The sequence below is a fragment of the Setaria viridis genome, chromosome 9, assembly GCF_005286985.2.
Source record: "Setaria viridis chromosome 9, Setaria_viridis_v4.0, whole genome shotgun sequence".
In the NCBI taxonomy this organism is placed as follows: Eukaryota; Viridiplantae; Streptophyta; class Magnoliopsida; order Poales; family Poaceae; genus Setaria; species Setaria viridis.
The window spans coordinates 10060444-10075651 of NC_048271.2; the positions used below are offsets into that span (position 1 = coordinate 10060444).

Here is a 15208-nt window from a genome sequence, read left to right on the forward strand (position 1 = left end):
GTCTTCAAACTGAAAGTAGTTTAAAAATATTATATATTTTGCACATGTTTTGTACTATTAATCAATTGTCAAATTAGCGTCTTTGTTGATCATGTCACAATCCTAAAGGACAGTTATTTGTGAACAGCATGGGTATAACGCGAGACACCGTTCAACAAACCACTCACACGTCACGGTCACCATATGAACTCAAAGTCGCAACCAAAATTTTTGCTAAATACATGATTAACTGGGTTTCAACCTAGAGACCTTTCCTTCGATGCTATGCACCAATCGTTACATCCAAGCATTTTTTTTGGGGGGTGGGGTGGGGGGATCAACCACCTCTCATGGTGGTGAAGGCACGTTTCCGATTCCACTCACCTTGTACTCAAGATAAAAATTTGACAATCTTGAGTTTGAACACTAATAAATGGTAAAGCTAGTTTTTTTAAGAAAAAATGCTTCACAATATCATAGCAGAATTAGTAGTTGAGGTCAGTGGCGAAGCTAGAGCAAATTAGAGGGGTGCATTTGCCTTGTGCGTGCATAGTGTTGAGCTAAGGTGGGTGCGTATATGGTGAAAATTGAAGTATACTTACTGTTTTTGCAAATTTTAGGGGTGCATTAGCACCCTGTAGCTTAGCGTTTTATTCTATGTACCATGTTGATCTGCGAAGCGAACTACCAAAAGGCTTGGATGCCTGGACGGTCGATGGAGTATGTGCGCCATGTCCATCGTGCATATTCGTCGGTGCGCGGCTCGGGGTATCCTTTCGCTTTCTTGGTTTTAGTTTATTTTATTAGCATGGATCCGTTATCGCTGGAATTAGCGGAGACATGGAAAATGACTCACCGATCGAGTATCCTTCTACCCAAAAGGACCATGATGGATGAGAAAACTAAGCTAAAAAATTGCCGACCAAAACGACTTCCCTTGAAAAGTATCGTTAATCAGTACGGTTAGTTAACTAATACTAAAAGGATTTGCTCGATATATAGTAGAATAATACCAACACGAAAGACTAGTATGATTTTGGGTTTGAGGATCGGCGGCAGTTATCCCACGGCGACACGCCGCGAGACCACGCCGTTGAATCGGTCCGCGCGCGCTACTGCTGCGGGCAGGGAAAAGCAGCGGCGGGGGAGGAGGGGCCGGGAATCAAAGCGTGGGCGGCGCTGTCGCTGTTGCGACCAACCGGCGCGCGCCACCGAGGCATGGGCACCTGTAACCGCGAGAACTTGCGTGGTGTCCATGCAACCCGGGCGACGTTGACCCCGCGGAGAAGGACCCTGCATGCATGCCTCGCTTCGTTCCATTCGTTCGTGCCACCCATGCCAGACGACCATCCCAACAACTCGCTCCGACCCAAAAGGAAATGAAAGCCCCTTTTGTCGTCGTTAGATCTAATCACGATAAAAAGTTTGCGAGAATAATTCTACCCCTTGAACTGATGTTGATCAGTCTTGAGCTGGATAGATTAGGATCGGTCTCTCTTCTTTATCGGTGATAGGAAGAGCAAGAAGAAAGACGTAAGAAGGAAGAAGGAGATTTTGCTCGGTCCAACCTATAGGGATGTTGGTCGTCATTCTTTGGACGCTTGTTCTTAGCTTACTTGCTGAGCATATGCTTGTGCGGCCTTCTATATGAATCTTTATACAGGTTTGAGATTGAGATTTGGAGCTGCATGACGCGTGAGTATAATGAAGACGAAGAGCGGTACTTATTTGTTCTTAAATATAATTTTATTTTTTTCAAGAGTGTTGTGTGTGATATGACGATGTACTTAGCTTTGATTTAATACAATTCTTCCTTTGATTAAAAAAAAGACCCAAAAGGAAATGTGAAAAGAAGCAGCAGCAGGTGGTGAACGACATACCCCCAGCTCATTTTCCATTTTTATAAATGCAAACATTCGAAGGCTCCTGGAACGCGCGCCAAAAATCTTTTCCATTTTTTTAAAAGGAAAACATCTTGCCGTTTTGGGGGCGCCAGCAGCGACACCGGCGGTAGAAAGATTCTTCGGCTTCGGACCAGGTCACCAGATCTCCGTCAGCATGCATGTCGCCGCGAGCTGCAGCAGAGCTTTCATGGATGGAGCCTCCATCATGGAGGGCGATTGCTTTGGTGCACGCAGCAAAATCGGGGCAGCCAATCCCCGGGCTACGCGTGGACCGCCCGGGGCACTACTGCGCCACTGCTCCCATCGCATGATCCATCCAAGTCAGCGTCACGGCGACGACCGGAGCTAGCCTCCAGAGACCAGAGGCCCACTGGCCCAGCGAGCGAGCATTTCCTTCCTCCGTTCGATCCATGCATTCCAATGTGCGCGCGCCATTGTTAAGTTGGTCGGTCGGTGCATCCTCCCTCTCGATGGCTAGCTCGACGAACCCTCCGGGTTGGTTGGCTGCACCCGTCTCGTTTGGCCACGTGTGCCGCACTTGCCCGAGTGAGCGTTTCGTATAGGACTGGTGGTGGATCGTAGTGCGCATGCTAAGGGCAAAAGGCGCGCGGCTTCCAGATTGTGCTCGTGGCGTATGAACTTGTACAAGCGTTTTTTGGAACGACATTGATGAAATTAATCTCGTGCGAAGCTTTGAAAACTAGCCGGCTATTCATATAAGACCACACTGTAAGAGTAGGACTAAAATGAACGCAAAGTATTACATCAAACCCTGACAAATAACACTGGTCGTGTCATACAACCCTGTCGTGCCATCCAGTCACACTAATGATAAATCGAGCATTGGTCCTATTCTTTAGTACTGGTTGGGGGTTCTAACCGGTACTAAAGGTTACCCATTAGTACCAGGTGGAGTCTTTAGACACATTAGTATCGGGTGGAGGCTCCAATCGGTATTAAAGGACTCCCGATACTGATGGGTGACCTTTAGTACCGGTTGGAGCTCCCAATCGGTACTAAAGGACTCCCAACCTTATCCATCTCCCCCCTCCTACCCGCTCCCGTCCCCCTTATCCCTTCTCTCTCAACCTTATCTCTTCTCTCACACTTCTCTCTCAACCTTATCTGCCCATCCCATCCCCATCTCAACCTTTCCCCTCTGCTCGCCCCTCACTGGCAGTGAGGAGCGGCAGCGGGGCGAGATGCACGGCACTGCTTGGGCGCGCGGGGGAGCGGTGGCCAGCCAGAGGCGGCGGGGCGCAGCGGGGTGCGGCGACGCGTGGGGCACAAGTAGTCTTTCCCTCCCTCTTCCTCCCTTTCCCTCTCCCTCTCCAGCGGGGCTGCGGATGTCGGCGGCCGGCAGGGCGGGGCAGCCGAGCGCGGCCAGCAGGATGCGGGGCCGGGGGCCCGATCGGATTTCATTTTTTTTATTTTTTAATACCCTTAAGTACCGGTTATTTGACCCGATACTAAGGGCCTCTCCAATGTGTGGTTCTTAGCTGGTCCTATGTTTTTCTCTCTCTTATGGAACCAGGTCATATACACTGTGAGGCTAATTCTATATGGAACCAGGTCCCATGCATAGAATCAGGTCCCATGCAATATAATATAGGGAGAATGGGAGAGAGAAGAGAGGGATGGAGGGCTGCGGGTCCCATATTTATAGATTCAACCCAGCTCTATACTTGGAGCTAATACAACATGTGACATCAAATCATTATGGAACCCACGTTAGAACTAGGTGCGGTACCATACATTGCTGGTGCACTAAAGACCCCCTTTAGTACCGAAGTAGCAATACCGATTACACAACCGATACTAAAGGGGTTAGAAAACGGTACCGAGGGCGCTTTATCATATATGCAGCGATTTCCTTCCAGAAATCAACTCCATCACACTCGCACGGCATTTCACGTGCGACCCATGTCAAATTGCTGCTACTAAACCTATCAAGTGCACATTGGTTCCTATTTCGATTCATGTGCAATAAAAAAATATATATACAAAGTTCAAAATGCGAAATCGGGAGCACATCACTGACTCGCTATAGTCATTGCTTTTTCACTTTCCTCTAGCCACAACAACGACCGTGGGGTTAAATAGTTCCAACAAAATTGTTCATGACACATAGTGCTAATCGTTCAAAAAACGTGAGGGGGGTTAGAGTCAAATGTGAAGACGAAGACGGCTCACCAGGTCCTTTACAATTACCCCTACTCTCATGCATGGAGTCACAGTCGATGATTGAAAAAAAAAAACAAGTCTTCCCTATGAACGGAATGTCGGAACCCTTTGCCGGCAAGCACTTGGTGGCTTCACCGTCCGTCGGCGAGACAGCAGGGACCGAAGACTGACCGATCGCCGCACGTTGTTATCCTCCCCGACCGTCCCGGCCTCCAAATTCAAGTTGCACGCTCGCTCACTCAGCGGACAAAACAGTCAACACAGAGCTCACACAAAGTCTACCCGAGTAACGCGATTCCCTGCCAAAGAGAGGCCGCCAACCTTATCGCCTTTGTTCTTTGCGCGCCCAAGTCGCAAAGCCACCGCCTGCGCCAGTTCCGGTCGCGCCCGCGTCCATGGCGACGGTCGCCGGCCGGTCGGGCCCGGCTGGTCTACCGCCCTGACCTGCCGACCAAATGGCATTCACGGCCAAACTTACTGCTGGGTCGCGAGACGGCCATCAGGGAAGCACGAAAATCCCGTGTAAAATGCATGCACACCTAGTACAGCACTGTAGCTTAGCATAGCGAGATCTCTGCTAGATGCCGGCCGGCGGGAGGAGGGGACAACGCGCCGCTGAGCCGGAGCGCCGATGCCAAATGGGGCGCGCGGGGCGCGCTCCCGGCGCCCGCACACGCATGTGGGTTGTCATCTTGCCAAGAGGGGGCGAGGGGGTCCGCGCGTGGCCGCGGCGTGGGTTGTCTGTTCCCTCTCAACCTCAGCGCGCGCGGGAGTGGAGTGGTGCAGCCGTGTAGGGACGGGGTGGTGGTGGCCGTGGCACGGGCACCCCCTGGCCCAGCGCGTCCAAGGCGGCGCAAGTGCCGAGGGAGGCGCAGCGCCGGGAAGCGAGGGAGGAGAAGGAGATGCAGACAACGTCCCAGTCGTGGGCCGCCGCAGCCGGGCGGGATTGCCAGGTCGCGCCTACCTCGCTCTGCTCCTCAGTCCTACTGTTTCTTCTTTTCCAGGTATAAACACCGCAGGCGATAAAATCTTGCGGCACAAGGAAAACTTAAAGAAAGAAGTGAAGAAAAGAAACAACACGCTGCCGATGCCGAGCGCGGGCACGTCCCCGTCAGCGCGTCCCCCCTGCCGGCCCCCGCAGCGCACCACGTGGGCGCCCCGTCCGCGTCGCGATTCATTCCCTTGCGGCCTTGCCCCTGCCTTGGACTCGCGGCCCGTTCAAACCGGCCATCCCACGCTCCCCCACCAGGCCACCACCACCACCGCGCCGTCCGCCTCCCTCGCCCCCCTCTCCCCGTCAATTCTTTTCTCTCCCCTCCCAGTCACCCACCTCCTCCCTCTCCCTCCCTCCCCTGCTCCGCCTGCCACCGAGCTCTATATATACGCTTCCCTCCCTTCCTCCCAACCCAAACCATCCGCCCCATCGGACCATCTGATCGCACACCACAGCCTCCGCCCCCCGCCGCACACGCAAAAACCCACCCGGTTCCGTCCGCCAAAACCCCCCACGCGATCCTCGGACAATCCAGCAGAAGCGATGCAGGGTCTCGCTCCGCCGCCCACCTCTGTTTCTTCCATACACCGGCGCCTGCCGGCCGGGTCAAGGGCCCGGGGCCCCAATTCGGTGAGGTTCTCGCCGCGCGCGGTCAGCTCCGTGCCCGCCGAGTGCCTGCCGGCGGCGGCGTTCAAGCCCACCGAGCTGACGGTGCCCAAGAAGCCCGCCGCCATTGCCGCGCCGCCGAGGCCCACGGCGGCGCCGGCCTCAACGCCGCGGAAATCGGCGGGGAAGAAGAAGGAGCTCAACCCCTTCCAGCGCGCCGCGGCGGCGGCGCTCGATAAGTTCGAGGAGGCGTTCGTGGCGGGCGTCCTCGAGCGCCCCCACGGCCTGCCCCGGACGGCCGACCCGGCCGTGCAGATCGCCGGCAATTTCGCGCCCGTAGGGGAGAGGCCCCCCACCCGCGAGCTCCCGGTCACCGGCCGCATCCCGCCCTTCATCAACGGCGTGTACGCGCGCAACGGCGCCAACCCCTCCTTCGACCCCGTCGCCGGGCACCACCTCTTCGACGGCGACGGCATGGTGCACGCGCTCCGGATACGGAACGGCGCCGCCGAGTCCTACGCGTGTCGCTTCACCGAGACCGCGCGCCTGCGCCAGGAGCTCGCGATCGGCAGGCCCGTCTTCCCAAAGGCCATTGGCGAGCTGCACGGTCACTCCGGGATCGCGCGCCTTGCCCTGTTCTACGCGCGCGCCGCGTGCGGTCTCGTCGATCCCTCCCACGGCACCGGCGTCGCCAACGCCGGCCTTGTCTACTTCAACGGCCACCTCCTCGCCATGTCCGAGGACGACCTCCCGTACCACGTGCGCGTCACGGACGGCGGCGACCTCGAGACCGTCGGCCGCTACGACTTCGACGGCCAGCTCGGCTGCGCCATGATCGCGCACCCCAAGCTCGACCCGGCCACCGGCGAGCTCCACGCGCTCAGCTACGACGTCATCAAGAAGCCGTACCTCAGGTACTTCTACTTCAGGCCCGACGGCACCAAGTCCGACGACGTCGAGATCCCGCTCGACCAGCCGACCATGATCCACGACTTCGCCATCACCGAGAACTTCGTCGTCGTGCCCGACCACCAGGTGGTGTTCAAGCTCCAGGAGATGCTGCGCGGCGGCTCGCCCGTGGTGCTGGACAAGGAGAAGACCTCGCGCTTCGGCGTGCTCCCCAAGCACGCCAAGGACGCGTCGGAGATGGCGTGGGTGGACGTGCCGGACTGCTTCTGCTTCCACCTCTGGAACGCGTGGGAGGACGAGGAGACCGGCGAGATCGTCGTCATCGGCTCCTGCATGACCCCCGCCGACTCCATCTTCAACGAGTCCGACGAGCACCTCGAGAGCGTGCTCACGGAGATCCGCCTCGACACCCGCACCGGCCGCTCCACGCGGCGCGCTATCCTGCCGCCGTCGCAGCAGGTGAACCTGGAGGTGGGCATGGTGAACCGCAACCTCCTGGGCCGCAAGACTCGGTACGCGTACCTCGCCGTGGCCGAGCCGTGGCCCAAGGTGTCGGGCTTCGCCAAGGTGGACCTGGCCACCGGCGAGATGACCAAGTTCGAGTACGGCGATGGCCGGTTCGGCGGCGAGCCCTGCTTCGTGCCCATGGACCCCGCCGCCGCCCACCCGCGCGGCGAGGACGACGGGTACGTGCTCACCTTCGTGCACGACGAGCGCGCCGGCACGTCGGAGCTCCTCGTCGTCAATGCCGCCGACATGCGGCTGGAGGCCACGGTCCAGCTCCCGTCCCGCGTGCCCTTCGGCTTCCACGGCACCTTCATCACGGCCAACGAGCTCGAGGCCCAGGCCTGATCGCCCGAGCTCCCGTTCGTTCCCCACCTACCTCCACGTTTCTTGGAGGGGGGAGGAACAGAGGAGGCACGAGCCATGGATGGATCAGGGGAGAAGTCACCAGAGGGAGCCTCAGCCATAGTAGGTCCCCGGAGTCTTCCGCCGTCCCCGACACCACAGTTACAGCAGTTGGTAGTTAAATTTCCCATTTTTTAGTTCGGTTCACACTAGTGTAAGTAAGAGTATATTTTAGTGGCAGATTAGAGTGAGAGAGAGGGGCCCAGCTCGTAGCTTTTCAGCTGGTGCTTGCTTCTAGAGAGCAACCAGAGCTCAGCTGGTGCCCTACGCCCCTACTGCTAGTATAGCCTGTATATTTTTTTTGTCCCTTTTTTCCTTTGGATCAGACAGGGATATGCTTCCCAGCCCCAGCTCCCAGTTGTTGTCACTCCTCACTGTGGACTGGAGTGTCTGGGATCTTAGTTGCCGCTACTTGCTCGCCATTGCCGCCCAGTTGCTGCTGAGGTGTTGCTGGCATGATTTCTCTATCACTCTGTGTACATTTGTCGATTGTAGCATAATAAAATGGTGACGATTCTGCCTCAATTTCTGTTCAGAGATTCAAATTAAGTTTTGCTCCTCAATTCTGTATGGGTGTCGTGATTTTTGTTCAGAGATTCAATTTTGTTTTCCCTCCTCAACTCTATCCATCTCTGTGTGCTCTCGCGGGGTCTCTGCTGTAGCGCTAAGGGGACAAGCGGAGGCCTCGTTATCGACGGGCATGGCAATCTTGGTGCCGAACGTGGATGGAAACTTTTCTTCTTCCACGGCTCCTCTCCTCTGCTTGTCCACTTGTGTGGGGGTTCTGTCATGGTTCTTCCCAGCCACTGTGCCCTGACGGAGTGCCTATGGACACTGTCACACCGGTGCTGCTGTGCGTATGGTGTCGATTGAAGGGGACTTTAACCAGATTCACGACGCAAATTGGGGGCTTTGTCGTCTGTGATGCGGTTCATTGGTGCAGGTGAGGACTCGTAGATGCTGTTGACATTGTGTGGAATGCGCTTCAGACCGTTTCCAAGCATGTTTAATTGGGTCAGCAAATTTTCACATTGCTCCCTTGTGGAATTCTTCCTTAGTTTTGTCAAGCTGTTCCCTAATTGTATTCCTCTTGGAGGAGCATGAAACGCACATGATTGTACCGTGATCCAGATCAATGAAGACTGTGCACCAGATACAATACACGCCTTGTCGCGCCAGTCAGTCAGTCAGGGCTTGTACCATTTCTTTCTGTCTTTCCTTTTTTTTTTAGAAATTGTAGGTCCGGCAGAGATTGCCGGGTTTGTATTAATTAATAGAGAAGAAACTCACAAAAGAGTAAAGGAAAAAAATATATACAAAATTTACAAGAAGGTGTTGTGAAGCGGCGATCATTTGGTTACTTGACAGATAGAGCCTAAGTGCTTTGCTCCCGCTAAAATCCAACATCGCGCCTCCTCCTTGATTTTGGCGAGTAGTTGGTCGAGGCTTTTGAATTTACGTTGAAACACTCTAGCATTGCGCTCCTTTCAGATTTCCCAAGATATGAGATTGATAAGTGATCTGAAACCCTTCAGCGGGGTGCTGCTCGTTGAGCCTATTTGTGTCCACCATTGGCTCATAGATGAAAAAGTAGCCAAAATCTCCTCTAGGCGGGACGTGTACAGCCGTCCACTCGAAAATTTTGTCTCAGGCTCGTATAGTATAGCGGCATTTCGTTAGCAGGTGCAATAATATTTCGTCATGCGAGTGGCAAAGTATACATACTTTTTGATTAGGCCATCCTCGGGTAATCAGGCGATTTGCCATCCATAGTCTGTTTTGATAGGCGAGCCATAAGAAGAATTTGCACTTGGGTGGTGCCCAAATTCTCCAGATTAGGCGCTCCATGTCGAAGGGTGTTGAAGATTGGAACTGCACCATGTATGCCGAGGCTGTCGTGTATTCGCCGTGCTTGGTCAGGTTCCAGGTGATGGAGTCTGGTGTTCCTGGATTGAGCTGAATCAATCTTGTTTTGGCCCAAAGGAGAGTGAACTCTGAGAGATGTGTTGTTGATGATATGATGGCTACGTTGATGTCCAAAATCCACCTGTCGTTTGTTATGGCGTCCTTCACCGTTCTTCTCCTACTTCTTGAGATCTTATACACCGACGGCGCAATATCTCTTGGCGCTTCCCCTTGCAGCCATGCCGAGTCCAAAAATTTGGCCTTCTCCCTATCGCCTAGCGTGATGGTCGTTGCATACGCGAACAATTTTTTATCCTTGTCATTGCACGGTGTTGGCATACCGACCCACGGTTTGCGTGGTTCCTTCCATTCATGCCATAGCCACCGTAGTCTCAATGCTCGCGTGAACTTTTTTTAGATGCAGTATTCCTAGGCCACCCAGTTTAGTCGGTTTGCATGCTGTGTTCCACGCTACTTTACATTTGCCACCAACAATCTGATCTGTGCCGGTCCAGAGGAAGCGCTTCCTTCGTTTGTCTATTTCTTTCAAAACCGTTGCTGGGGTAGTAAATCGGTTGTGAGGATAGTACCGCTCTGACTAGTATTCTTCTTCCTGCTAGGGTGAGTAGCTTGCCAACCCAATTGGCCAATCTTGTGTTCGCTTTGTCGGAGAACGTCTGAAAGTGAACCTTTTGCAACCTGCCAAGGGATAAAGGTAGTCCCAGGTATTTGACCGGGAAGGTTGCTCTTGCTGCCGGGAAGGAGGCTAGGGTCGAATCCAAATCGAGTCCGCTGCAGCGTATGGATGCTACCGAGCTTTTCTGAATGTTATTGTTTAGTCTAGTGACTTTGCCAAATTTGTCTAGCAGCTCCTTAGTGTTCCGAACATCCACGGCTGTCGGATTAATGAAAATTACCACGTCATCCGAGTATAGGGATAGGCGGAAGCGGGCACATTTGCCTCGTAGCTTTGATAGGGCCTTGTTTTCCGTTGCCAGATGTAGCAATTTTTGGAGTGGGTCGATCGCTAGAACGAAGAGAAGAGGTGAGAGCGGGTCCCCCTGTCGTAGGCCTCGGCCATGTTGTCCTCTCTTGGTGCGTCATTCATGAGAATTTTAGATATAGCAGTGCTTAGTAAGGTCGTGACCCAGGTTCTCCATCTCGGGGGGAAACCCCGGCGACGCATAAGGTCCAGTAGGTAGTCCCAACGTACAGAGTCGAAAACCTTGGATATGTCGAGCTTGAGCATAAGGGACGGTGTTCTAAAGGAGTGGAAGCGTCGAGCTAGATTTCTTACATGCATGAAGTTGTCGTGTATAACTCTCGTTTTAATGAAGGCGCTCTGGCTCTCCGATATCAGAGAGTTCATGAACGGTTGTAGACGTAGGGCCATCATCTTTGTGATGATCTTAGCTATGGCATGGATAAGGCTTATCAGCCTGAAGTCTGCAATAGAATCGCCTTCGTCTTTTTTTTGGGGATGAGCACTATGTTGACCGAATTTAGGATGTGAAAGAAATCTTGGTGCATGCTGTGGAAGGCATTGATCATGCTCATCATGTCCGCTCTGATTATGTCCCAGCATTTGTGGAAGAAATTGATTGTAAACCCGTCCCGGAGCCTTGTCTTTGGGCATGAGCTTGAGTGCCCTTTTAACTTCGTCCTCAATAAATTCCGCGTCGAGAGAGGAGAGATTGATGGACGGCTAAGAAAGTAGTTCCCAGTTGAAATCAAGGAAAGTAGTTCCCAATTGAAATCAACGTCCCGTGCTGGCGGTCGTCCTAAAACACTGGCGAAGTGTGTGTGTGCAACACCAGTTTTATCGTGTTGCGTTGTTGCCCAATCGCAGGTTTCTGAAGCTTTGTGATGAAATTCTTTGTTCTTCTTGAGCCAACTGTCTTTCTTTCGTTTTGGGGCTCTTTCATCTGCATCTGCTTAAACTGATCAGTGCATGTGGCTCTCCTGATTCTGCTCACGATGATTCCTTTTTAAAAAAGAAAGAAGCATATACAAACGAATTCTTTTTCCTGTCAACTGCATGCAAAGATCACTGCAATAAGACCTCGAAAACTGTATGCCACTCATAAAAACCCGTAGTGAAAAAAAGAATTAAGAACCTTCTAGTGGATGCAGGAAAGACGAGAAAACTTTAATTTCCACATGGCTTATTGGTTTATAATCCGCCGCAAGGAAAGCATGCGTCCGGCACCCCTTTTTCCGTGACTGAACCCCCGCATGGTGCTCGACCATATGCTTGTCGTGGCTATTGCTGAATACTGTATATGATTTCGGCTCGTCGTACGGTGGAGTCCAAGCGACGGATTTAGAATTAGCCGCATGAGCAAAATGTGACGGCGGATGCGCAGTCCTCGCCTGCGCCGCTACGTACCTGCCTTTCGGGCTCGCCGTCGTGTTTCACACCGCTCTCGTGCCAGAAACCGTACGTGTTTCACGCCGCTGCCGCGCCGCGCGCGGCGTGGCCGGCCGAGATGGTTACTGAGTAATAGCATCGTTGTCGACAGAAGAAAACAGAGTTTCCGGCCTTCCCACGAGGCCACGACCGGAACGTTATCTTTTTAGTACTGTACTAGTTAGTATCAATCAGACAATCACCTAGACGAAGCGGAATTGTTTTGGGACGGCACCGGACGAGTTTGTTTAGTTTCACTTTTGGAAATGGTAGATGCACTTTGCAGAAGGGGAAAAAAATGCAGCGGCAGGCGGCAGCTAAAGTGATATTGTGATAACACTAGTAGCACACGCTGATACGCACCCTGACCCTGTACCGCCGCCTCAATAGAAAACAAAATCTACAATGCCTAACCAGGCAACCGTCATGTGCGAGCACAGACGCGATGGAGCACGAAAGCAGCAAGTCCCCAGCGTTCCGATGCTGCGCGACGCACAGATAACGCGAAGCCGCCGTAGTAATATCGAAAGCGCCCAACTAACTAACAAAACCGGTAGCCGGGTCGGTCGGGTCATCCCATATCCCATTCCAAGCAGCCACCTGACGACTACCAGCTGCAGAACGTGCCCTTCGCTTTTGCCCCGACCCGCGCGCGCGCGGACGCGGAGAGAGAGAGATCGGCGCGCGCAACGTCCCTTTCCGGGACATTATCGTTTCCGTTGCCCGGAGCGCGCGCGCGCCCGGCACGTATGCACGGGGACGTCGCGGTCGCGGGTCGCGCCGACCACGCACGTCGCCGCGCGCGGCCGTCGGCGTCGCGAGGGCGACCCCGCGCGATCGCCGGCCGTTGCTGCGCCGATACGATCCCGCCGCCCGCCCGCCTCGCGCTGGCAATCGATCCAGGCGCCGGCCACGCACTAGCAGCACTGGCAGAGTGGCAGTGTGAAAATGGAGCGCCTGTCGAATCGAATCCCTTTTGGTGGGAACGTTGGGACGCACGAGCATTCGCCGGTGTGCTCTGCCGCGTGTGCCGATTGACCACTGCATGCATGCAACGCCACGCCAAGAAGGGCGCCGCGTGTGCGTGCAGTCAAACCTGCCGGAGAGCGGTTAGCCGGTGGGTCGAGGTCCTCGCTCTCGCGATCAGGCCTTTTCCCCATCCATCGGCGCGCCATCATATCCCCAACCGGCCGCGAGACAGGGACGCGCGCGCGAGCTCCTCGCTTGCATGCGTCCCAGGGAAACGAAACGCGCTCTGGCGATGCGTGCGTGCGTGCGTCCGCCCGGCCCCCACGTACACGACGCTCGCGCGCGCGCGCGCGGCTCTCTGCAGCCGAAGGGTGCGGGCGGGCGAATCGGCGATCGGTAGGACGTCTCTTGGCGGGGAGGGAACAGGGGAAGGGATGATCGAGGCCGCCGCGACGGCGACGCGGGGCGGCCGGGACCGGTAGGCCGTCGATCGTCGTTGTCGCCGCGCCGCCAACCCCGCGACGCGCCGTTGATGCGACGCCATCGACGACGCCCGGGCGTTGCCGGCGCGGCGTGGCAGCCGCCGTTCCGATCCGATCCGCCGGGGGATGTCTGCGCGCGCACGTCGTGGATGGCTTCAAGATCGAGGGGGACCGGGTATTGTGTCCGTGTCGACCGGCCGAGGGAGAGTGTCCGCGTCGCCTTGACGAGTGGAGCTAGAGCAGACGAGCAGTAGAGCGCGTCCACTGGTACGGGAGAACGTGGACAGCCGTGGCTGCTTCCTCCGGTGTTCTAAAGAAAATCTAGACGACCCACCATTTTAGCCTTTTAGGCGGTAAGCTTTCATTTTCGATATCTTCTTTTCAAGGCCAGTTTTAATGTTAATGGGAAGTTTCATTAGCTTGATCAATCACCGGTCAAGAATTTGGAACGCGAACGTTATCTAACCCCCAATTCGTTGCCTAATCCAGGATATCATAGTATAGGCTACCGACCAACCTTTGGATTAAAAAGAAAAAAAAAAGGATGGCAAAGAGCGAGGCCTGATCTGCGTGCTCAGCTGACAACGACACGAACCGTCCGAATCTTGGCATCCTTCGACGATCGGTCGTCACTGACCGGACCGGCGCCATTTCCGTACGGCCGGTCCAAGCTCATCAGCTCGAGCGAGCTAAGGCCAAAAGCGATCGAGAGAATTTAAAATTTTCTAATTGACTGACTAGCGCGGCAAGAAAGCTACTGCTTACGATATATATATGTATATATATTATAATTATATCTCCGTGGGAAGACATTTTTTTAGTATATATGCGGCAGTGTGCAAGGCGCGCGCATGCATGCAAAGTTGCAAGCACACGGCCGGAGTAGTGCTTATCTTGCAGACGTGGCTTTGTTTACGTAGGAGTAGTGCTGATTAACTAGGAGAGATTAAGGTGAACTAGGATAATCCTATTATTAGGTCCGAGCACTTTCAAATGCGGTTCATGTTTGACCTGTTGCTTATGGAGTTGATCGATGATGTTTTGAAGTAACCAAAAAAGTATTGGGAGAAATTTACACCATGTACGTACTAGGTAAATTTCTTCTCTCTCTCTTTTTTTTTTTTGCAACGGTATTATTTGAACTGCCGCTTCTTGTAAAATTCCTGACATATGTGTGTTTGCATGTAAAGGTCTAACGGAGACTTTGGAGAAGATAGAAAGATCAAATTAAAATCCCATGTGATAGGAAGTAATGATAACAATACACATCTCGTAACTTCATTTAGGTTGCCAAACATAGCGCGAGCTAATTAGCTAAAGTCTACACACGTGTGCTTCCCCTACAGTGTACTAACATTGGAGAGAAAGCGAGATTACCACAGACTAAACTAAGCTCATTAAACCAGTTAACTTTTTTTTAGAAAAAATTAGACCAGTTAACTTGTGAGCCGATGGCCGAACTCTGCAATCATTGATGTGCTACAAAAGGATGTTAAGATGTGCCGGGACTACTGCTCATTTCTCTACTAGTGGGGAATGATCACTATAAGTTTATTTCAGGGTGCAATTAAGTAGCATACCTCGAAGAAAAGAAGTGGCAAAAGAAGCAATTGTTAAGAGTGTCTGAGTACGTATGCAGTGATGCCATCAATCAAACCGAATAAGAGAATTCGAGATGGAACGTCATCTTTGGAAGGTTTGAGACGATCTTAGGCCTGCTTTTCGACGCAGGATTCCCGCAAGTACCTTTTTATACATGCAAAATTGTATTCAAATCTTCCCACTTTGTTAGCTTAAGGCAGTGCGTACATCCTGTCGAATTTGGACACGAATCAGCCAACCACATTAGCCACCAGGCCTGCCTGAAATTTTTGACCCATTCTTGTAACTGTACGGGAAATCTGGTGTTAACGTGCAGTGCATGTTCTGAAGGAAAAAAAAAACGAAGAAGAAGAAA

General features: G+C 53.4%; 1 protein-coding gene across 1 annotated transcript; it reads left to right on the plus strand.

Moving 5' to 3' along the window:
* The first annotated feature begins 5518 nt into the window (after positions 1–5518).
* LOC117836229 (9-cis-epoxycarotenoid dioxygenase 1, chloroplastic) lies at positions 5519–8010 on the plus strand. Its single transcript, XM_034715616.2, has one exon. It carries the CDS (start codon positions 5605–5607, stop codon positions 7426–7428), a length of 1824 nt encoding a protein of 607 aa, XP_034571507.1. The 5' UTR covers positions 5519–5604; the 3' UTR covers positions 7429–8010.
* Positions 8011–15208: the final 7198 nt, after the last annotated feature.

Bases quoted from the DNA above. Each gene is read 5' to 3' on its own strand.
- LOC117836229 (XM_034715616.2), top strand. From the start codon at position 5,605: ATGCAGGGTCTCGCTCCGCCGCCCACCTCTGTTTCTTCCATACACCGG.